This window comes from Phoenix dactylifera, chromosome 1 (assembly GCF_009389715.1).
Source record: "Phoenix dactylifera cultivar Barhee BC4 chromosome 1, palm_55x_up_171113_PBpolish2nd_filt_p, whole genome shotgun sequence".
Taxonomy (NCBI): Eukaryota; Viridiplantae; Streptophyta; class Magnoliopsida; order Arecales; family Arecaceae; genus Phoenix; species Phoenix dactylifera.
In genome coordinates, this window is record NC_052392.1 from 5,614,377 (window position 1) to 5,639,642 (window position 25,266).

The window sequence follows — 25,266 nt, forward strand, 5'->3', positions numbered from 1 at the left end:
AAAACTGACCTGATCCATAGCTCTGCATGATGGACTCATAGAGACTAACCATAGACTGAGTAATTTAAATCTCGTCGGGGACAAAAAATACTTCTGGATAGCGAGATCATGGATTGCTATAATATATATATATATATATATATATATATATATATATATATATATATATATATATATATATTCATCACCAAAAGATAAGCAGACCTACAAATGATTCATCATTCATCCATATCAAACTTTATATCAAGTGTATATATACCAGGAGGCACAAAATAATCCAAAGTAATTTTCTTACACATACCATATCCCAGATAAGAACACTGGAAAGCTAGAAACCTCAAAGCATGTCCCAGAGAAGAACTACAGAGAACTACCAACGGAGAATAATCTTCCCACATACATAATATCCCATATTTTTTAAAGCAGATCCATGTACGTACAATAGCTTGGATGCTAAGAGTGAGATGCAGCACCTAACATATCTTGGTGCAGTAGCACTTTCGCCAGAATCCCCTGCACCTGCCACCAGTAAATCCCCTTCCCTCTCTCTGGCATACAATGGCGCAGTTATGGTTGTTCGTGCACGTTCCCTTGTACGTGTGGCTTTGCGACTCGCACAATCTTGCACCGGCAACTGTCATCATCTCAATAGCCATGCATGCATCCGTGCAAGCATGCATGCATCGATGTCAAGCACATGGTAAATAAAGATCATAACATAGTTAAGAGTGTAGAGCAAAATTATGGCCCTTTTAGGGTGACCATCCAAAGTAAAGCTGTTTTCTCATTATTTTTCTTAATTTCCCTTTGTTCTCTTTTTGTTTTTACATATTAATACCACCAGTGAAAGGAGTCATGACTTTTGTTAAGCAGCCTAAAAAGACATGAGCTTTCCAAACGCTTGCAGCTATATAAGCTTCAACCAATTTGAAAAGCACAAAAAAGAAGGGAGAAACCCAAGGAGAGGTATATATATATATATGCTGTAATACATGCATGCGAAGATGAGTTTTACCTGAAGCAAACAAGATTAGCATCAAGAACACCACGCCTGCAGGCACAAGATTTCTCTCCATCCCTAGCACCTCACTTGCAAAGGCTTCTCGACTAATCTATAGGCCTTGGCTTGGGAGGTAAAGCTAGGGTTTATAGCCATTTATATCAACTTTGGAGGGGCGCGATTGCTTGTTTGTTTGCGGCTGCTGCATGGCAGATGTCCTTCATGCATGCACGTAACGTGGAGGCAGCATTTGTAGAATGGTCTGAGTGGTTGCCACCTACCTGCAGGTTTCTGAGTCATCAGGAATTCAAAGGTTCGATATTCGGATCCCAATTGAGATTGCAAAATCAATTTTTGGTTCTCAAGGAATTTTTGGTCGTCCTCATATTAAATGACTGACCGACTAAATTGTGATCCTGAGCTGATCCAATTGAGACTCTTAAAGATAATTAATTCATAATATATATGAAATTGGTTGACTAATCTAAGTAAATGTCTTTATTATGTTCATTGTTTACTGCATGCAGAAATAAATATTTTGGTTAATTACAAAGATCGATGGAATCGATTTCTCTTCTCAATCTAACCCAGTGGCTCTTCTTTCATGTGTGATAAATGGTACGTTAACTTAATCTCTGTAATCGAGGATCTATTCTCCTTCCCTTCCTGACTCTCTAGGTATATATTTCCGTGCCCATAGATCTATACTTTCTTAGGGCTCGTTTGATTCGCGGGAAACATTTTTTCTCTTAGGAATGTAATTCTTGGAAAGCAGATTTCTGGAAAGAGAATGCCTGTAAAAGTACTTTTGGGATGTTTGGTTGATAATGAGAAAGTGACAAATTTCTAAAGTGCTTATGTTTGGTTGACCATCCACTTTTCTGGAAAAGTTATATATAATTCCTATTATATCCTTAATAAAAATTAGGTCTTTAATGCCTCTTTAATGCTGAAGGACTTTTTTGAGGAAAAAATAAAAATGAAGTGATTCCTGTCGGCAGGGCCGGCCCGAGCCTTAGGCGACTGAGGCGGTCGCCTAAGGCCCCGGGAGGCTGACCAAAAGGAAGCAAAGGCCCCATATAAACGGGATCAGGAGCTGGCTAAGAATCTTCCCCCCTCCATCGGTGGAGAGTTTCCTGGCCTGCAGAGGGGCAATTTGGAAGTTGGGGGACAGTAGTTTTGTTTTGGGTTGGGGGGGGGGGGGGGAGGGAGAGAGAGAGAGAGAGAGAGAGGAGGGATTTGGTTGGCTTGATAGACGCCTGAAGCCACTCTTACCTTTCATCCCTTCTCTTTTTTGGTTTTGGTCTTGGTTTTCCTTCCCTCACATTACTCCTCATCCAGCTGGGCCATCCGGAAGAAATATAGGGGGATTGGAGATGGACGTCTTGGAGGGTGGAGATTCTTTTAGTTTGCTCCTCTCGGTTTCTTCTCCCCTCTTGGGTGGTAGAGAGAGAAAAGGAGGGAGGGGGTTGAATGGCTGCTGTGCTGTATGTGATGTTGCAGTTGCTGCTTGGGTACTCACTTGAAGGGGAGATGGTGGGATGGGACTTTTATTAATTTGATGGAGTGAATTTTCCATAATGACCCTACTTTCTATTATTGAGAGGTTCCTTTATGGACAAATTCTTTTCTTTACCTTCACCATGAAGTGCCATAGGATGACCTTTTCCTATTCGGCTCTTGTGGTAAACAGTATTGCCAAGCATTATCTCAGTTATTTAATCAGTTTCATGGCCCTTCATTTAGAATAATTACTTTTATGTGCTTCCATTCAAGAATTATATTAAATTGAAAAGGCTTCTTGTCTATCTTTGTAAGATTCATGGTTGAAATAGTGTACTTGATAGCTATCTATTTTCATATATTTTTTTAAGTATTTTATATTTATTAAAAAATTATTATTAAAAAAATTATTATTAAAAAAAAGGCCTCATCCATTGGATTCGCCTTAGGCCCTAGAATGTATTGAGCCGCCCCTGCCTGTCGGCTCACAGAAAAGTAACTTTCTCATGTTTCTCATGGAAAAGACTTTTTCATGAAACATGGGAATCATATTCCCATAGAAATACAACTTTTTCGTCTCTCTTATTTGAAAACTCCAACCAAACAAAAGGCATCTCATTACTTTTCCATTCACCACACTTTCTCTCCTTCTTTTTCCGCGAACCAAATGAGCCCTTAGTGTTCCTATTCCCCGTTGTTGTATAAGAAAATTTACACTTATCTAACCATATATATTTACCATCAATCGACACTATGTTTATGAGCACAGATCTAAACGTTGAGCTTATAATTAACCCATTTATTTGTTTATAAGTACTTTTTTTTAGAAAAAGAAATGAAATAAGCGAGATTTCACTGTTCTTAAGAGAGTCAAAACCTTTAGACATCAGTTAGGAACAGGAACCAAGCATGCACATGGAACTATATATAGAAAACCATAGGCCAAGACATCTAAAGAGAAACACGTCATTGTTCGAATCTAAATAAACACGACCCTAAAGAAGAAGAATTTATATGAAATTTGAAACATATCTTTCCGAAATGGTGGTTTGGTCACCAAAAGGTGATTTGAAATTCTAGGCCCCAACGGTCAACAATTTGCCGAACCAATGAACACAGCTACATCGAGCAACTTTTGATTTCTAATGCTCAAGGCTACTTACTCTCAGTTTACGAATTTAATAGAACTCAAAATGGATAACTAAAACTAGTGACCTTTTTTATCTATGGTATGGGAAAAATCGGTTCCTCTAGTATCATTAATATTTTAGTTTGTAAGCCTGGTCCATATCTTTTGTTGCTTTTGTGTTAAATTTCTCCATTTTATTTGTCCTTTCCAATGAAATTAACTGTCATAAAAGCCAACATTCCATCACATTACTTCTTTATGTGTCCAGGCTACGGATAAAATAATATCCATCTTATTCAGCAAAGATCAGGGAAGAGCAACCACAACTCATAGATGAGACATATAATAAGCTTGCAAACTGAGGTGGAGTAGAGAACCTAATAACATTCCTTGATTCAAAAGCACCTGCCTCGGAATCCCTCAACAATCGCCACCAATAAAGCCCGCTACATGATATACTAGACTATATATAGTTATTGCATTTTTTGCATGGTCCCTGGACTTGTGGTTCTGAGACTCTCATAGCCTAGCGTTGGCACTTCTTGTTACATCTACATACATGCCAAGGAAAAAGATCAAAATTTAGCGAGTCTGTGTAAAAAATAAAAGTGGATAAAGTGAAATGTTCAACCAAAGTTTAGGATTATTTGGGTCAGAAATTGAAATTTTTTAAACTCAACATGTTAACTCTAGCTTCATTAGTGATTTTGTTTGAGTGCTACTATATCACCAATTTATAGCTATCTAGTTGAATTTCACTACTGTTGGTAATGTCACTACTGTTGGAACTTAATTTTCTGGTCGTTCAATAATTCTTGATTTTAGACTATCGGTGATTTATTAATATTCTCCTGATGTTCAAAAAATATTTTATTGAGACGTTTTGGCCCTTATCATCTTAAGCTTGTATGAATCAAAAAATCTTCATTATCGATAGATACAATATAAAAAAGTGGAAATTAATTCCCCACCCTCTTGATGACTCTGTTATAACAGAGAGTCTCTGTTGACCAAAATTGAAATTTTTGATCCAAGGACTTTGCAAAGCTTAATTCCCTATCTTGGAGAGTGTTTTTGTTATAGTTCCGAAGATGCCCCCACGACCCCACGGAAGATATTTGAAGGCAGAAAATAGAGTCCGTTGGAATTTCATGACTCTTGTATCTCGATGTTTCCTGAGCCACCGCTCTCTTCTCCGTTTTCTCTTTGCCATGGGAGATGAATGTTGGAATATATTCATATCCATTCGCTGAGAGTCTTTATTGACCGAAAATGCTGAGAGTCTCTCTACTTCTCTATTTTCTTTTTGTCGTGCGATTCCTCTTCTTTTGTTTTCTCTTTTCCGTATGGATTCTCTTCTTATCGCTGCTCTCTTCGTCTCTGTTTTCTCTTTGCCATGGGAGATGATTCTTAGATTCTCTTCTTATCCGTTCGCTAAGAGTCCCTGTTGACCGAAAACGCCTAGAGTTCCTCCTTCTCTGTTTTCTCTTTGTCGGGTGATCCCTCTTCTTATGTTTTCTCTTTGCTGTGCGAAATTAATTTCTGGATTCTCTTTTTGTCCATTCGCCGAGAGTCCCTGTTGACCGAAAACACCAAGAGTCCCTTTTCTTATCCAGGACATGGCTACGATGTCTCTCTCCCCCACTCTCCCTCTGACTCTAGTATAACAGAGAGTTCCTGTTGACCTAAACTGATATTTCTAGTCCAAAGATTTTGGGTTAATTGCGATTCAGAGATAACATGGCAATTTTCATTCCCGAAATCCTGATTTCCTACATGCTCACTAGGTTCTTCTCTATTTGCCATTGCCGTGCAAAGAGATATCTTGGATTCTCTTCTTCTTTAGCTGTCATTGCTGATATCCTGTACTGAAAACAGTCCCCATGGCAGTATTCCTTTTGCTTCATTATTAAAATAGCATTTATTCTGTTACGAAATAGAATGATATGAAGAATAGATTTGGGAGAAGTAGATCAGCAAGCAAAACACAGATCAACACAAGCTTTTAACGTGGTTCACCTAAGTTGGGCTACGTCCAAGAAGATCCCACAAATATTATGTATATATGTTGAGAGAAGTACAAACAAGGAAAAAAAAACAGAGAAAAAAGAAACAGGAGCAACACAACTTACTCCCAAGGAAAAACCCAAGAACCTCATTTTCCTAATTTCTTCTTTTTCCTCTACAGTGCTCTCACAAACCCCTACGAAACAGCAAGCAAAGTCTCTAGTTCGATCATCCCAGGGACGACGAGGCAACCATCTTCATCCTCATCATCGTTCCAACGTGATCGTCGGCTACTTCTGTTGAGAATCACCACGTCAGCCCCCTCATCGTCTTCATCTGTTGTTGAAGATAAGGACTTCCAAACCATGGTTCCAATGACATGGCGACAAGTGGCATGAAGGTAAGTGAGGTGGAGTTGCATACGGCTCCACCGCTTAACAAACCTCCCACTCAAAAAACATGATCAAACTCTACAAACAACGTCTTCATCTCAAGCATAATGCTTGTGTACATGAGCCTCAACATGTATCATAGCTCAATCGGGCAGAATCTTTACTCTGTCTTCAGTGTGAAAGACCAAGAGAAGCTGAGTATGCCTTCAACTTCTCAACTGTAACTACCTTGGTTAATATATCTATAAAATTTTTGCTGGTATGGATCTTCATAAAAGTAAACTAACCATCCCCCAAAAGAGAGCGGATAAAATGATACCTGATATCTATATGCTTTGTCTTACACTGGAATGCTAAATTCCTTGCAAGATAGATTGCACTCTGATTATCACTGTACAATTTAACATCTTCTTGCAGATTTCCCAATTCTGTCATCAGGTTCTTAAACCATATTAGCTGTTTGCACGCCTCTGTTGCTGCAACATACTCGGCCTCTGTAGTGGATAAAGCAACTATCTTCTGTAGCTTTGAAGTCCAACTAACTATTGTGTTGTTCAAAGTAAACATATAACCTTTGGTGCTTTTCCTGCTATCCAGATCACCTGCGAGATCTGAGTCCATATACCTCTAAAGCCTGATCTCTGAGCCTTCATACCATTATCCATGATTAGTAGTACCTCTCAAATTCCTGAGAGGTACCTTTCTTCATATAAGCCCTATCATCTGGAGTTTTTGCATATTGATTCTTGCTAAGCTTGAAGTGACTAGCCAACGGAGTGTTAACAGGTTTTACCTTCTCTATATTGAACCTCTGTAGGATCTTCTTAATATAGCTCTTCTATGACAACTTCAGCTTTCTGTTTGCTCTGTCTCTAGTGATTCTTATACCAAGGATTTGTTTGGCTGGACCCAGAACCTTCATAACAAACTCATGTGATAACTCTTTCTAGAGATTCTGGATCTCCTCCATGTTTGATCCTGCAATAAGCATATCATCTACATACAAAAGCAGTATAATATAAGAGTCATCAAATTTCTTAATAAAACAGTAGTGGTCAGCATTGCATCTGGTGTAACCGTGCATAGATATAAACCTGTAAAATTTCAAATACCATTATCTGGGAGCTTGCTTTAAGCCATATAGGCTCTTCTTGAGCCTACACACCATCTCTTCTTTTCCTAGAGTTTCAAAACCTTCTGGATGATGCATATAAATTTCCTCCTTTAAATCACCATGGAGGAATGCGGTTTTCACATCTAACTGCTCAAGATACAAATCCTTTGATGCCACCATACTCAACACAGATCTAATAGTAGTCAATTTAATGACAGGAGCAAAAATCTCAGTGTAATTTATACCTGCTTTCTGTTCAAAATCTTTTACAACCAATCTGACCTTGTACCTCTTGGTGCCATCTTGTTTCTCTTTTAGCCTATAAACCCACTTATTGTGAAGAGCTTTCTTTTCTGTAGACAACTGAACCAAATCCCAAGTTTGGTTTGTCATCAAGGAGTCCATCTCCTCATTCATAGCCTTCTGCCAAGCTGTGGTGCTATCAACTTGAAAAACCTTATCAACTTGAAAAACCTCTTCATAACACTCTGGTTCACCATTGTCAGTCAACAATAAATAATGTAGAGAAGGAGAATAACGACTGGGAGCATTAACAGTTCTAGTAGACTTTCTGATAACAATAGGAGTTTCCATATCCAATGAAAATACATTTTCTAAACTTTGCATCCAATTTGTTCCTACTTGTAGAATCCTCATGAACATAAGAAATGCAGCCAAAAGTTCTTAGGTATGATAAATTTACCTCCTTCCCATAGTCCATGCCTCCTCTGGCAATCCTTCATCCAATGAAACTGAGGGTCCTCTGTTTATCAAATATGCAGCAGTGTTATTGCATCCGCCCAAAACTGTTTAGGCAATCCAGCGTGCAGTCTCATGCTCCTGGCACGCTCCATGATGACGCGGTTCATGTGCTCAGCTACACCATTCTGCTACGGTGTCCCTACAATTATCTTCTCTCACCTGATTCCATGGATAGGGCAATACTCCTCAAACTCTCTGCTGCAATACTCTCCTCCATTATCTGACCTGAAGCACTTCAGCTTCAGACCTATTTCATTCTCAACTAGAGCTCTCCACTTTTTGAAGACATCAAATACATCAGATTTATTCTTTAAAAAATAAACCCATAGTTTTTTTGTAGCATCATCTATGAAAGTGACAAAATATGAAGAACCACCAAATGAGCATACCTGGGTTGGTCCAAAGACATCAGTATAGACCAACTCCAACTTCTGTGGCTGTCGAGGCTGTCTTCATTTCAAGAAACTCACTTTCTTCTGCTTTCCATGGATGCAATCTTCACAAAACTCTAGATCCACTGATTTGAGCCCTAAGAGCTTTCCTTTGATATACATGATCTTCATTTCCTTCTTGCTCATATGTCCAAATCTACAATGCCATAGTGTTGAATCTGTGCTTGACTCTGCAACTGAGATGGAACTCACAGTGCCCTCTATCACATAAAGCGTGCCTTCTTTCTTACCACGGGCAACCACCATAGATCCTTTAATGATCTTCCAAGAGTCACCAACAAGTGAAGTAACATAGCCTGCACTAGCAAGCTATTCAACAAATATAAGACTTCTTCTGAGACTGGGCACATGTCTCACATCTGTCAACTTCAAAACTGAAATGCTTGCTATATTGATCTGCACATCTCCTTTGCCAATGATGTTACATGGCTCTCCATCTCTAAGGTAGACGCATCCAAAATCTCCTTGGGCATAATGTGTAAGGATGTCCTTCTGTGCAGTAGCATGAAAAGAGGCACTGGAATCTATAACCCATGATTCAGCCTGCCCATCCAAGGACAAAAGTAAGGCATCAGTATCAGAAATTTCAGCAACTTTTGTTGAAGAGCTAGTTTCCTGTGTAGTGCTCTCTGTCTAATTTTTATAGGCCTTACTGAAGCACCTAATATGCCCCTTCTTGCCACAGTGTCAGCAGTCATCTCCTTTGTCTTTGGTAAATTTTGATTTGCTTTTTCTAGACTTCAATCTACCATGGTTCTTTGAACTATACTATGACCGGCCTCTACCCTCTACATGTAAAGCCATCCCTTATGCTTTGCCGGAGCCTTTCCTTCTGATCTCCTCGCTGAACACCAACATCATCATCATACTTCAGATTAGATGATCCAGAGGAGTTGCTTGAGGCCATGACCAGCCCATTCTAGCTTTTCGTTAGGGAAGACAAGATTAACAGAGCTCGAATCTCGTCATTGAAGTTGATGCCAACCGAGTTCAACTAACTGGTGATGGTATTGAACTCATTCAGATGTTCAGCAACACTTCTGTTTTCAGCTATCTTCATATTGAATAGCTTCTTCATCAAGAACACCTCGTTTGATGCCGATAGCTTCTCGTACATCCTTGCCAATGCATTCATGAGACCGGCTGTGATCTTCTCCTTTGGTATGTTGAATGCAACAGACGCTGCCAAAGAGAGGCGAATCGTCCCGAGGGCTTTTTGATCTAGGATCTCCCACTCATCGTCGGTCATATCCATTCTCTTCTTAGTTTTCTCTCCAAGCGGAAGATAGAGATCCTTTTGATAAAGGTAGTCTTCAATCTGCATCTTCCACAGCCCGAAGTTCGTCCCACTGAACTTCTCTATTCTCAACTTTCCATCTTCCATTGCTCCCACTCGAACCACAAACAGAGCTCTTATAGTAATTGTTACGGAATGGGATGATATGAAGAATAGATTCGGGAGAAGTAGATCAGCAAGCAAAACACAGATCAACACAAGATTTTAACGTGGTTCACCCAAGTTGGGCTACGTCCACGAAGATCCCACCGATATTTTGTATATATGTTGAGAGAAGTACAAACAAGAGAAAGAAAAACAAAGGAAAAAGAAACAAGGGAAGAACAACTCACTCCAAGGAGAAACCCACGTACCTTACATTCTTAATTTCTTCTTTTTCCTCTACAGTGCTCTTACAACCCCCCCCCCCCTGCGCGGAATCAGCGAGCAAAGTCTCTAGTTCGCTCATCCCAGGGAAGACGAAGCAACCATCTTCATCCTCATCACCGTTCCAATGTGATCGTCGGCTACTTCTATTGCGAATCACCATGTCAGCCTCCTTATCGTCTTCATCTGTTGTTGAAGATAAGGACTTCCAAACCATGGTTCCAATGACATGGCGCACAAGTGGCATGAAGGTAAGTGGGGTGGAGTTGGATACGGCTCCACCACTTAACATGTTCATCCTTCCTTTTTTCATTGTCATGGCTTCAAAGAGCATTTCATGGTTGTTTGTTCTTATGGTAACGAAGCTCTTATTATTTCCATCTCCGAGAACACAAATCTCGATCAAATTTATAAGAAAATAGTGAAAAGGTGGAGACATCTATCTTCTACAATTGTAGTAGTTAAATTTTATGTTCCAAACAAGTATAGAATGCTTGTTACGCTCATGGGCAATGAGGATGTTTAGAATATGCATCAAATACACGTCAACGTAAATGCATCGGTGATCAAGATGGTTGTTACTCATTCTCCAAGCTTGACCGAAGCTGCTGATGTGGTAATCGATATGAGGTAATGAACAAGATATTTGCATCCGTTTCTGTTTTGCTATTCGTAGTTTAAATTATTGTTGTATTGCATATTTTACTGCTTAGTTTATGCATTTTAAGTGCAAAATTGTTAGTTCGTATGCTGAAATTTTGTTTAACTTATTGTAGGGACAGTGGCCCATCCTAGAATATTGAATGTAGTTGCAGATCCAAAAATATTTTAAAGGATGGCTCAAGTAATTTTGGTCGAGTTGTTGAAGCAACAAGAGCCACTATTGAAGAGGAACCTAGTCAAATAATTTTTTTGGATGCTTGGAAAATTTCTATAGAGGGTGTTGGTCTATAGCTCAAGGGTCTGAAAACCATACGTGCTAAATTAAAAGTGGTTGTAAGTTTGCCAAATGGTAAATCACTGTATGCAGATACCTGAGTTATCTCATGCACACCCTTTTGCAATTTTTCATGTCTTCGTGTCTCTATTGAAGCAACCACTTGTGGCCTTTCTCGTAAGAGAAGGTGCGACTCCTCCTTCCTAGGCTAGCTTCTCGATCACTTGATGCAAGTAAAAATTTAAGTTGTGCATCAAGTTAAAATATTTGTGATGTAAGAAATAAACATTCAAACCTGAAATCGTTTTAACTTCTTCATAACTTCGGCGATTGCATCTACCTTGCAAGAAAATGGGGCATTGCTCCAACGCAAGAGACGTGGATACACGAAGGGTGGTCGGTGGCTTCCAATAAAACTGTTCGCATGCTCAACAGCCCATGCCTACCAAAAACCGATGTAAACATCAAATTAGAAGTAAATACATATCTTAACAATAAAATTTAAAAGGAATATTAAGATGCTTACCACCACAGCAATCATGCAGCCATCCATATATCTAGCAGATCCCTTGCCGATGATGTTCCTTGTTCTCACACTCTCGGCTAGACTAGGTATCTGCTGGCGAAGAAAAGCGAAAACGGCATGATCCCAACTATATGAACCTAAGCAGTCTAAATCAACAAGATATAAACATAATGCCTTAGGAACATAGTAGTGTATGGTTGGAAAGAGGATAGTCATAAAGAGATAAAGAACCCATAATTTCGTGAAATCCTTTACATCTTGTCGTCCGCTCTTTACATCAAAGAATTGTAATCTATTTTTTATTGCATCTCTATCAGCCTTTTTGTGGTCATCCTCAAAAAAATGGGTGATGCGTCAAATGTAACCCTCTCCTTCTTATATAGTTCGACCTCATCGCCCGTCGCATTCAAACCAAGGATGAGTACAAAATCACTCCCTAAAAAGGCACTAGATCCTTACCAAACCAAAAATCCTCCTTCACATCATCCGAAAAGGAGAGCAATATGTCCAGGATAGGCCTACTCTATTAGATATATGGAAAACCTATCATATGCCCAAAAGGAGTGATGGTAACACTTTCTTTCTGCTCATGGGACATAGACGAGACTAGGGTGATGGTAAAATTGACAAAGTGGTTGAAGTAACACCTTCCATTGACCATATTATTAGGGCCAATAGCATGTGGTTTGCTTTTACTCTAAATTGGAGCCATCTAGGATGTCTGCATCACAGATACATTCAAACAATAATTTTGAATAATATCAACTCAAAATTAGAAATACATAATTAAATAAAACATCTTGCATTAATGAATGATCTTAAAAATTAATACAAAGAATAGAAATAGCACCGAATAGCCATCAGTGAAAGATATTCATGATTTTTCCATCATAAATATGACAAATGTGCTATCTCAGCCTTTCTATCGGTTAATTTTTCGAATCCTAACCATTCCCATAATTTAAAACAAATGCACTAGAATACTATATAACAGCTTGGTGATCGATAAAAAATTGAAGAAAATAAGCTAGAACGGTTGACAAACCTGTTAAAGGAAGTAATGTCGAGCAAAGCTTCGGTTACCACCGAGTCGGGCGAAGTCGGGAACGTCAGGGAAAGCTTCTGGAACAGACGTCGACAAAATGTCGTAAGCTCCCAAATCTTAGTCGGAAAATAGAGGAAAAATATAGTCGAACTAGCAAAAGGGGTGGGAACCTAGGGATTACGGAAAGAGCGGAAGATTGGATGAGCGGAAGAGCGGAAGAGTTTCTCTTCCGATGAGGAGAATGGATTTATGGTGGGAAAAACAATGAACGAATTGCAAGAGGTAATAGAATCGGACTTAGGGTTCGAAACAGGGAAGGATACAAAGATAGGAAGATGAAGGGGACGAAGGGGTAGATGGTTATTTATTCCCCATTGGAATAAGGCTGGACCAGTAGTTAAAAAATTTGTCAACAAGGACTAAACATTAGAGGCCGATCTATCTTTGGACCGGCCATTTTTCGTATAAAAGATACTGGTTGGGATTTCGCGATTAGTCACGAATCATTTTGAATTAAGTTTTTTACTTACTTATGAGAAGTTAATATCAAATTAGAAGTTAATATCATATTTACTATAGAGCTGGGCTAAATAAACTAATGTATTAAATCTCCAAAGTCAGGAAAACTTTTAATGTGAGATTTTCATATTAACCTTCAATTGCCTTCATTTCTTTAACTTGCCAGTAAGGTTTTCACCTAGGCAAAAATATCAGCCTGATGCGTCTGTATTTGTCCAATTGATGTGATGAATAAGATATGTACTATTATTTTTTTTTATTTTTTTTTTTGCTAAACAAAAGGTGTAGGGGGAGGAAGGGACAAGCCCATCCCCGCGTAGCAGCCCCCACTGAACCCCCACCCCGCCAGGAGAATGTTCGATGCGGGCAGAAATGGCCGTGTGTTGGGCACCCCGACCGGTTTTACTCATACCCTCCCCACCCGTGGGTCCGGCTCAGCTACTCCTCTGAGCTCTGGCTCGAGTCCCACGTGTGAGTACGTCACACCCGGTACCACCCCGGCTACTAGCGGTTCAAGAGCGGTCTTACACCATAAGTCCAAGCAGTGGCCAAAGTAGTGAGCTCCGGTCCACAATTTAATCGTCGCCGCAGCGATTCGAACTTGGGATCTTATGGTTAGAATTGCTGCTCAGTACCACTAGGCTACCACCTTGGTGGCTGTACTATTATTCACTCACCAGAAAAGAAAACATATCTTGGACCTTATTATCTTGGCGAACCAAGATATCCACGATACTGATCAATAAAATATCAAAATAGTGGTTGAGATTTCAATGTGCTTATTAGAAGTTAATGTTAGATTTACTATATATGTCAACATTTTCATATCTTGGTTCCTAAAATAATGGTCATGATCTCAAATTTTTATTCTTTATTAGCCCAATTTTCCATCTGTAGTATGAGGCATCAACCAAGGTGGCAAACATTAGAGGTGTCAGCGGAGGATGATAATTTGCTAAACACGTAGTATTGGATATGGGCCTAGAAAATAGACAATAAAGTATTGGATTGGGCTTAGGTCTCGAAATCAGACCCAAATGCGTACTTGGTTGGGTATAAATTTAGGTGAGTTCATACCCAAAGTCTCGAATCTGACTCAGTACGTACAATTATTTTCGTTTTCAATTACAGGAAAATGAAGTAGCAACACATTTTTTCACCATATCTCTGCGGTTTACAATTTTGACTTGTTGAAACAAAATGTCATATTTATATTAAAAAAAAGGTGAAATGCAGCAAAGACATTTTTTTTAACATTTTTCTATATCTTTATTTTTACCACGGATCATAATTATGCTAAAATAACTTATTAAAATGTCCAATTACTGTCCATCCGATATCTGAAACTGATATGCGTATAGTTTTACTTTTATTCAGACTCTCACGGTTTCAGTTGGGATTGGAATCCGAGTTTTAGAACCTCGATTTCCAGGGATCTAGCAGGAATCTTGGTTTCAAGGGTTTATTTATAGTTGGAGGGGGTCTTGTACAGCAATGCTGGAGATCTAGAACGGCTAGAATAATGCAATTGAGCTAGTTCTCTTCGGACTGCCCTAAAAAACCTGGACGGATACAAGTCCTTCCTGCCTAACATGATCAAAACCTGGACGGATATAAGTCCTTCCTGCCTAACATGATCTTGGACTTGGGCGGGCAAAAAGGCCAATTCTGAGATATGATCCAAATTAAAACAACACTCAAACGTACATAGTAATCAGCAGCACCTTCCAAATTTAAGAAAACGGAATTCATTCACAAATCAGAACACCAAATAGACCAAAATTCGCCATCTCCATATTGAATCATATACCATCCTTTTACAATACCGATACAGTATGAAACTATATAGCACTATAGTATGGTATGAAACTGTGTATCAGTTTAATACCAATATAATACAGTATGAGACTCATACCAGTTCAGTACCGACTGAAACAACAAAACTTACTGGGAAGATAAAAAAACATAACAAAAATTTAATATTATAATTCAGAAGACCTGTTTCAGTGCAACAAGAATGAATATGATCTAGGTGCATTTTTTTAAAAACACACGAGAATCCCCGGGAATAAATTTCTTCATCAATGGTCTCTTCCTCCATGCAAGAGATGAAAGTACCACTTCCCTTCTGAAAAATCATGTAACTGGTAGCAATACAAATTAAATCTCAAGCATTCCGCATTATTTCCAATATCGGAACAAGAAAACAAGACAGCTCCATCAAAATTGAAGCTTTAAAAAATTTGTTCTGCTTGAAGGATCCTCCAAGCGTGGACAGCAGCAACCCGCTGGATGCCTCAAGTTCCAAAGCATGTGTTCTTCAGTGGCGGGCACCGACCAGGGCCATGTGCTCTATCAAGTCCAGCACTCGGTTGCTAAACAAGAAAAAAAGGATATGTATCAGACTGAAGACATTGAACAAAAGATAGGGATGATAGCAGTGGAGTGAGAACAAGAGTAGTTCCTAACCTGTAGCCCCATTCATTGTCATACCAGGAGACAAGCTTCATAAAGGAAGCACTTAATCCAATACCAGCCTTCGCATCAAATATACTTGACCTGGAAATATATAACACATGCAACGGTTTAGAACCTGTTTGGCGAAGTCATACATGGGAATCCATTATATACCGAATCCATACCTTGAGTCGCCAACAAAATCGTTAGAAACAACATCCTCATCAGTGTACCCAAGTATGCCTTTCAGTGGGGCTTCTGATGCAAACCTGAAATAAATTGGCAAGATTAGATGCAATAACGAAGTGAAGTAGAAAATATATCAAAATTTTCATGTACATGTGAGGCTTAAATATGCACACATGCACAGAAATAAATAGCATATTTTCTAACCAAGATCTTTGTTTATCAGTGTAAACATGTAAAGGGATCCAAGTGATGGCGCAATCATGTACGAAAGTCCCTTTTTTAAATTGAAGTGTCTACATTATCCTTCTACGACCATACTCTAGTTATTGCTTCCATGCCAGCCATTGACATTGTCAATAAATTCACCTTGTGCATTTTACTCATTACTCACCAAAAGAACCCCCGTAGGATCCTTCTTGTATGCTTTTCCACTGAGGAAAAAAACATATATAAGTTCCTGTTTAAAAATGTTCAAGAATTGCAGAGAGAAGGAACCTAAGTAGCTATATTTGCGATGCAAGCGAAGCGGCAACCTGAAATCCCAAGTCACTTCCAAACGATCACAAAGTGACACCTAAGTTTGACGCAATGATAATTGGTACAATAGTAATCTCCTATACTGTCATAGACTGGAAGTTTGGGCGTTTTTCCCTTTATACATGTGGTATTCTACTAGTCAAAAAGCCCTAACACCCTTTTAGCTAAAGAGTCATCTAGGTTGCCTAATTGGTAGAGCATGATCCAACAACTCCTCTCCCCAACCAAAAATACCACTGCTCAGCCTTTTCATGCTACATAAGTTTACCCTTCAAGCAAATATTCATTTAGTGGTTCTTAAAGGTGGACTCACCAATCTATCTTTCCACTGCTTTATCAACTTTAGCAATAATTCTTTCATACTCACCATATTTTCTAATTTATCTAAACTTCTATTATCCTTTCCTCACTATATGCTAGCTTGTGAACATCCTTTGCTTCCTCCTCTTGTAAACATCCACAGATATCTTAAATACCCACCCTAATAGTTATTTGCTCCCTCCTACAATTGTCCTATCATTCAGAATTTTCTATATTTCTAGATTTCCGTATTTGAAAGAAGAATATTTTAGTAGCCTTTGTCTTTTGGACCTTTTAGGCACCAGCAACTTCATTTAATAGATTTACTCATACACAGCAGAACATCACAGGCATCAAATTTGTTCATCATTCTAGTACTGCAACTTTGATTAAGTTTTTTACATCTCATGCTATCAACCTTATTTCTGCATATGATGTTGATGCATCAAAGTTGGGTTAAGAAATTTAATCCAGAGAAATCGGTTTCCTTTCATTACAGTCAACACCAATGACAAGAAAAATTTACATGGAGGAAAGAGGATTTTGGGAGAAGACCTGCAATTACGCTAAAGAAAATATTTTTTTAATGGATCATCAAAATGGATGGTTTATGGACATATATTGCATCTTTCATTGACATGGCGGTCTGTGCTATAGTATGGTTGCAAGGTGAACTTGCATCTGGTGCTTTGCACTTTCTATTAGTGTGGAAGCTTCTCAATTCTTGATGTTACCCTAAATTTCACTCATATATAATTTTTACCAACAAGTACAGAAATTTTGAGCTATAATCAATAAGAAAAACTGCAACTGATCTACAGATTGCTTACTGGGGATGGGGATGGAAAAATAAAACTCAGATTAAAATGGATCACCAACAAGCAGGCACAAACACGCACCCACAGACAACAAGGAACATGATTTGACTCTGAGGGCATTCAAAGTTAACTTATTAAAACACATAGTGCTACTTCCATGTCTTTCAGGTACGTAATAAAGTCATTGATGAAGAACATTTTACGTACTTAGAAAAAGAAATGCATATTCATATAGTTTCTAACTCCCTTATAAAAATAAAATTAAGAAGAAAACAAGTTTCTTTCACCAGATCATGTTGAGCAAGTTAACAAGTTCAAGCGAATCATCATCACGGCATAAAAGGTTATCTAAGGTAATATAGTCATTGATATTAAGAACAAACCTATTCAGGTTCCAATGACTGCGACAAAGGAAAATATCTACCAAGACCATATAAGATTCCTGCACTAGGTTTCTATTTGCAACACCATAGTTCAGACATGATCAGTAATGTGGATGGCTAAATTCCACCATAGGTAACTGCAGCAGCAGGAGTACTGCAGAACTAAGTTGAGCCAAGTTTCACCTGGCTCAGCTCAAAGTTTATATTTCATCATGTTTGATTCAGACTTCATAAATGCTATAACTCATTTCAGTACATATGGAAACATGCACATGGTTCACAAGCATATAACCAACCAATAGTACTAACAAAGTCAACACAGCATTTAGAAAAGCTACTTTAAAATGTTGGTTTGGAATCGCGTTAAATTTAAAGAAGTAAACTTGTCAGTTTTTGAGGTTTTCATCTCAATTAAGGATGTTTATGCTGATTTAGTCTACAGGCTACATGTCTAAATCTAATATAATATACAATAACAAACCCACACTAGATCAACGTAGTCATATATCAGCTTAGGGTTGTGTGACCAATCAAGTTATATTTCAGGCGATAGGATCAGCTAAATGGTTCAGCGAAAGTCTGAAACCAACATCATAAAGGAGAAAAAGCTTAACTTATTAAAAACTCAAGTATTTAAGCTACATGATTGACAGATTTTGACAAGTTACAAACAGCAAAACATGAAATATTAAAGATAAAAGAACAAGCAAAAAGTTAACTATACAAATTTAGGTTTAGAATTTTTCACAAAACACATTGCCTCAAGGACTTATTAAAAAAGACTAAAATGATCATAGGATATAATTAAAAGAAAAGTGATCTACAGAACAGATAAAACAATGAGCAAAATCACATAGCATGCATCATCATACAGAAGCCAATAGTTATATTTAACAGATTGCAACTAAATGAAAGAAACAGAAGTTTGCATACTTAATGGCGGCTTTGACATCATCATATGAAGCACTTTTCTCTATTCGGCAAGTTAAGTCCACAACAGAAACATTTGGTGTTGGAACTCGGAAAGCCATCCCGGTAAGTCTCCCATTGAGTGCTGGAAGAACTTTTCCGACCGCCTGATATTCAAAGAGGAAAGTCAATTCATATGAAAGTCTAACATGAGATTTAATGTATTGTAAATCATCTTGATCTCACCTTTGCTGCACCTGTTGAACTGGGGATGATGTTTTGACCAGCCCCACGCCCTCCTCGCCAATCTTTCATTGATGGACCATCAACAGTCTTCTGTGTTGCTGAGCAGAGTAAGGCAAACGATTGTTAAGAAATAGCAAGGTGGTAAAGCAAACTGTGTGCAATGATCATATTTGAGAGGCATGTCTAGATGGTTGTCTATTGTTAGCATAAGGGTAAGATAGAAAAGCAAAAACCTGTTGTAGCATGGACGGTTGTCATAAGGCCTTCAACAATACCAAACTCCTCATGGACAACCTGCAAGATATAACTATTTACACCGTGAACAGGGGCATGCTTCAAATGATATCACACTCAATAACAGAGACATTGGGAGAGGCATAGAATTTCAGAAATCATAAAAAAGAAAAATACAATTACAGAAGAACAGATTGCATAGCATAAATTTTTTTTATAAGTACCACCTAGTCATTCTTATCATTTATTGCACATGACATTCCAATGAAAACAAAGCATCACATTCTAAAACAATAGCACACCTTGGCTAAAGGAGCAAGACAGTTGGTTGTACAGCTAGCATTAGAAACAATATCCATGTCCGGGTTATATCTTTTCTCATTTACTCCAACCACGAACATAGGAGCATCAGCTGATGGAGCTGATATTACCACTTTCTTGGCACCACCCTAAAGGAATTTAAAAGGAAAAAAACTGTCATTGTCAATTTTTCATACAAAAAAAAATAGCAGAAGAAATATTTGTATATCAAAAAAAGGGGCAGGTCATGCACCTTCAAGTGAGCTGATGCCCTATCCATTGTCGTAAAAACACCAGAAGATTCAACAACATATTCTGCTCCAAAATCACCCCAAGGAATATCTGCTGGATCTCTGATAAAAAAGAATTTTCAGGCATTTCTTTATGTTTAAGCTCCAATTGGTAATATATTTCGTAATACAAGCTAATTGAGAAAAAGTAAGCCATTTCATGTTAAAACTCTCAGTCATATCAATGTAAGAAAGGTTTCTTCCATGAACAGGTCCTACGGCTGTTAATTTGATGCATATTTCAGATTAATCATGACACAAGTTCAGCTAACAAAATTAAAAAAAGACTCAGCAATAACATGAAAAAGTCAGTAACCTTATAACAACCATAATAACATTTCTGCATTACCTTTTGCTTGTGACTGCAATTCTTTTCCCATTGATTTCTAATGTGGACTCATCCACAACCCTAATGGTTCCCTTGAATGTTCCATGTGTTGAATCATACTTAAACATGTATGCCTGAAAAGATGGGATTAATTTAAAATGATATTATTTTAAGAAGCGGTTACAAAAATGCATATCAAAGAGAAATCACCTTCTGTTATTAGCTGATGATAAAGAAGTATAATACATAGAAGATGTATGTCCAAAAGAAAACAGAAGATAAAAGGAATTCGTAATTATATATTATTCATAATTAGTAAAGTCACTGTTGTAGATTATGATGCACCAACATTTTCTTTTCAAGGACGGAACTTGCTGCCAAGTTTATAGATACAAAATTAAGTTGAGCATCGAGGGAAAATGTAAATCCCAACTCCCAGGCGATCCATTCTTCTACTTTACTTTTGGCTCATAACTTAAATATATTCTACCCGTATAAATAGATAAGCAGGTATCACTATGACCCAAAATCAAGTCCCACCGTTGAAAACTTAAGCAGATATAAGGCCATATCAATCCAACAACTCATGTAGTAATTTGAAACCATGAAATGAACTTTTCCTAGTTCTTGATAAATTATCTAAGTTATCTAGCTAATTAAAAATATTCGGATCTGTTAGGATCTCAACGAGGTGGGCTACCATATGAGTTGATTACATATCCATTAGAATATTTTCAATCGTAATACAAGCAGCAAGTAGACACTAAAAGTATAAAGACAATCTCAATTAGGTGAAATCAGCTGCATGTTTCAGATTAATTTATTCTAGCTTTTATCTCCTTTTCAGCCACCTTGTACTTGTACTACACAGCTATGAAGGATGCACTAAGTAATTCTTCTAACAAACACGATTTCCAACATGGCATTGCTGTTCTACACACTGGAGGTTGTGGACATCCACTAAATTACCTCTATAGTAGAAAAGGCTTGGATAATCTACATACAAGATAAATAACAATATAAAATCAATGATGCCTGCATCATAAATTCAAATAAACAGATCCTATTTATCGTCTATCTTGCAAAACATATCCAAACATAGTGAATTACATCATATATTTTAGAATTCAAAAAATATCAACAAAAATATGGTTCCTTACCATGTACTTGGCATCAATGAAAGGGTCATTAACTGCTACTACTTCAATATCATCTCTGCTAGTCGCTATGCGCAACACTAGCCTTCCAATCCTCCCAAAACCTAATGTAAAACAAAATATTTGCATATATGGAATTAATCAGGAGATAGCTAATTTTGAGTTCCACATAATACATTAAAGAAAGTCATGATTATGACATAATACATAATCAGCAAAGTCATTGTGGAGAAAAGAAAATAAGCTTGCAGAATTCAAGGATCTAGAATAGCCTAGATAACTCTATCTAAGAGGGGATCTTAAATCTCTGTCAAGACACTCATGCTTGTTACCCCTATATACCATACCAAACAATGTAACGCAAAAAAAAAAAAGCTTCATTGGTGATAATGAGACTTGTGAAAGTTCAAGGGGCCCTTTCTTGGAAAATTCTAATTGTCACACCAGACAAAACCAGGCTGTCCAATATGCAATCAAAAATAATTGCTATCATAAGTTCATTTGAATTGATTCCAACTAAATACATTTATGCTACCTACACATTTTCGGTTCAAAACTACATTCAATTACTTTGTCTTGTATGCAACATCAAAACTTATTCTTGATCCATGTTATTTTTTGAAGACCAGTAGTTTGAGTTTCCATACAGCTATAACTTGGATATAGGTCAAGATGAACACCCAAATCGAGAATTTTATAGCTGTATTGATATAGGTAAGCTCAAACAATGAGACTAACTGACATGTTGTTCTACATCTTACGCAACAATATTGCTTCTGAGAACAACTATTTGGTAAAACCTTAAGACCAAAGATTGGTTAACAAAATACAGGCACAAGTGAAAGTAAAGTATATGTGTCATAGCTGACTACAAAAACATACATACACACTATAAAGCAAAAGCATAAATCAGCATGGTATAACAGGTACCCCCCAATTAATCAATCGCTTCATAAGTTCAAAACAAATGCATACATATATATATACGTGGACTAGGATCAGGTTGAGTGGACATGCACTTAGAACCGTTAGATGTGATCTACTATCTCTAAACTGCTTATATATCAAAAATTATGAAATTTAGACCCCCCAGCTTATGCATCAAGTAGTAAAAATTATACATAGTCTTTCTTGTTATTTAAACTGTCCAATGTTTTAACCACTTGATGCATAGAATAGGGACTTCAAATCTCATGATTTTTAGTGTGCAAGCAATTTAGAGATAGTAGATCACATCTAATAACTTGGATAATCGATATTGAACCGCCATCGTCCAAGCAAGACCTGTTCAGTTCTGAGCAGAGATCTACTCAATCGGATCCTAATCTCCTCTCTCCCTCTCTCTCTCTCTATATATATAAGTGTATGCATTTACATACGTACATATACATATCAAAAATCATGTGATTTGAAGACCTATGCATCAAGTGATTAAAAAACATGTACTGCTTTGTTTATTTAAACCATCCAGTTGTTTGACCATTTGATTATAGGCTAATATCTATAAATCACATCTGTCTGCTGCCGGTTGTCTCGGTTCTCTTCCCTGAGCTGTCTGCGGGCTAGCGGATTTTAGAAATGTAAGCAATTTAGAGATAGTAGATCCAACCGATATAGATAGACTTAAGAAGACAAAGGAAAAAAGAAACTAATGCTTGCAAAACAAAAGATTCAGTTCTGCACAACTAAAGCTCTACAGACATGTGCAAAGGATTAAACAAGAACCACCATTTATGCCAACCTTTGTCTTCCCACCAGTTGACGACCCTAATCAGAATAAGAACCAGACATCAAAAACCATCACCACTAACAAATAAAAATGGAAAAACGCAGCTTCTTATCTGACTTTTTTATCATAGTGCAGGGGAGCTTACTTGGAACCATTGGAGGGGCCTCAGTAGCTGTAGCTTTAATTGGCTGAATACTCCGAGCACTAGGTTTCCTGCAAAACTCATATAAGAAAGAAGATGAAGCCTCTCATCAGCAAAACTCCAAAAAGAATGTTTATTAAAGAAACCAGCAAAACCAATAGCGGCAATAGAAGCAACAGAAACTGGGACTACTACTTAACTGGGACAATGATGACTCCGCAGAAGAAAGGGCTAAACCAAAAATACTTGAACGGATCTGTGCTGAACTTGAACTTCTGACGCAAGATATCTGCGAAAAACAAATAAAAGGATGTTTCAATTCATTTCCAGTAGCCAAAAAAGAAAAAAAAAACGCCTCCTGCATTGATCAAAACTCAATAAACAGCCAAAAAAACAAAAAAGATCACAAGTATCATCTTAATAGAGACAAAAACGACTCGGGGAGATCACAATCACCCCATTCACGGAACGAAAACACCGAATAACTTGTCCCCCAAATTGTGGACCAAATCCATAGCAAAGCCCAAATAATAATCAAAATCCTTTCCACAGAAGAGAAGGAAGCTAAAAAATCGCACCATAAACGACTCGGAAGCCCGACTTCCGGAATCGGAAGGGAAGCAGCCGCGCGATCCACCGATCAAGGGCGTCGCAGATCGGGCGAGCGTCGAGAACGCCATTAGACCCCTTCTCTCTCTCTCTCTCTCTCTCTCCCCTCTCGCGAGGAAATGAAAACCCTAGAACAAGGCGACGGGATGTTAGAACGGACGGTGGATGGAACCAAAATGGGGGACGGGGAGGAGCTCCTTTTATGGTAGGATTAGCGTTTGGCGACTTCCTTCTCTCCGGCGGAGCTGTTTATGGAAATTATAGATACTCTACCTTTTTTGATAAATGTACACACCCTCCGGACGTAATTTTGAAATTGGAAAGGGGAATTTATGGAAAATGGGGAGTGAATATAAAAAATATTTGGGGTTTGTTGGGTTTAAGTTGGTGCCCGGGGCATATCGGGGGTTAGGTGGGTCGTCTGATGACGTGGCAAAAAAGAGCCACGACTTTCTGAAGGAGTGATTGTTAGTCTCAGTACATATGCATAGAAACTTTATGCGAATATTAAATATCGACCGTCCATTATTCTAAGGCAGTCGTAAGATTGTTTGTCGCATATAAATTGTTATACGGACAGACGGGATTTAGCCTCGTACGGTTGGGTTTTCCGGGGTGGGTTCGTATGACGACTTGTATGATCACGAAAATATTAACAACTTTCCATTTTTGGGTACAATGATCTTGGTCACGTGATTTAATGCTTTAAAAGTAGAACAACGTCAAGTCTATTTGTCACCGACAATGTCCATGTGTTATTTTCGCTCTCTCCGACCTGGTAAGTTACCGCCGCAGAGGATAAAAATAGGATTTCTCCAATTTTCTAACCGTTGGATCAGATAACAGATCAGAATAAGAACTATTCAATATCAAATCCGACGGTTAAAATACGTGCGTAGCACGATATTAATATACTCCGAGGCACATTATACGGAGATCGAGTCGCCGTTGGGTTGATTTAATAGCGGGGTAGGTGGGGAGCCCGGGAAGGACCTTGTTCTGGTATACCGCAGGAGCGATTATTTTAACCGATTTCAGCTCAATATGACCAGTCATCGTTCACGGGCTCTGTATAACTAAATTGTTCGCGAGGAACGACGGAAGCTGGAAAACGACTTGGGGAGGGAGAAGCTTTGGGCGTGCGGACATGCCAAAGTTGTGCCGGAAGCGGCATCGGATCCTTCTTTTTTTTATGCGGGTGATTAGTGGGGTCCACTCTTTAGAATTGGACGCAGATGCCCTTGGATGATCAGGGCCGTCAAATCGGACCCCTTGGATCGTCCTCTGAAATAAATAAACTAGCATTCATCAAATGATCCCGAAACCTAACATGTTCCATCAGATTAATAGCACAATTAATCTATGGATACAAATTTCTCTATCCTTGAGCCAATATTTTACACCGTTCATATCATGCCGCTGTCCTATTAAAATTATAGATCTCCTGCATCTCGCACAACTAATCTATATGGCAATCTTAATTCAAGAATCAATATGTCAAAATCTGAGTTACGTACTAGTCTAATTCGACCTACTTATACCTGTTGCTGCTAAGAACTGATTGGCCCTAGGCACCGCGGCGAAAGCGC

The 25,266-nt window shown here is 38.2% G+C and overlaps 1 protein-coding gene and 1 non-coding gene across 2 annotated transcripts; both read right to left on the reverse strand.

The window, feature by feature from the left end:
• Positions 1-231: 231 nt before the first annotated feature.
• Positions 232-1,137, reverse strand: LOC103700726. Its single transcript, XR_005515142.1, has 2 exons — positions 1,016-1,137; positions 232-634 (listed from the first exon to the last, which is right to left on the reverse strand). It is a non-coding gene; the product is annotated as an uncharacterized LOC103700726 (transcript).
• Positions 1,138-14,821: 13,684 nt separating this feature from the next.
• On the reverse strand, positions 14,822-23,917 carry LOC103699007 (glyceraldehyde-3-phosphate dehydrogenase GAPCP2, chloroplastic-like). Its single transcript, XM_039124718.1, has 14 exons — positions 23,647-23,917; positions 23,269-23,357; positions 23,072-23,139; positions 22,926-22,964; positions 21,201-21,301; positions 20,062-20,174; positions 19,676-19,775; positions 19,425-19,571; positions 19,122-19,182; positions 18,889-18,986; positions 18,667-18,809; positions 15,692-15,775; positions 15,519-15,608; positions 14,822-15,424 (listed from the first exon to the last, which is right to left on the reverse strand). Exons 1-14 carry the CDS (start codon positions 23,746-23,748, stop codon positions 15,370-15,372), a joined length of 1,290 nt encoding a protein of 429 aa, XP_038980646.1. The 5' UTR covers positions 23,749-23,917; the 3' UTR covers positions 14,822-15,369.
• Between the last annotated feature and the right edge of the window lie 1,349 nt (positions 23,918-25,266).

Coding starts and splice junctions, on each gene's coding strand:
- LOC103699007 (XM_039124718.1), bottom strand. CDS start 23,748: ATGGCGTTCTCGACGCTCGCCCGATCTGCGACGCCCTTGATCGGTGGA. Junction 19,572..19,675: donor GGGCATCAGCTCACTTGAAG/GTGCATGACCTG, acceptor AAATTCCTTTAG/GGTGGTGCCAAGAAAGTGGT. Junction 15,776..18,666: donor GATGTCAAAGCCGCCATTAA/GTATGCAAACTT, acceptor AATTTATTTCAG/GTTTGCATCAGAAGCCCCAC.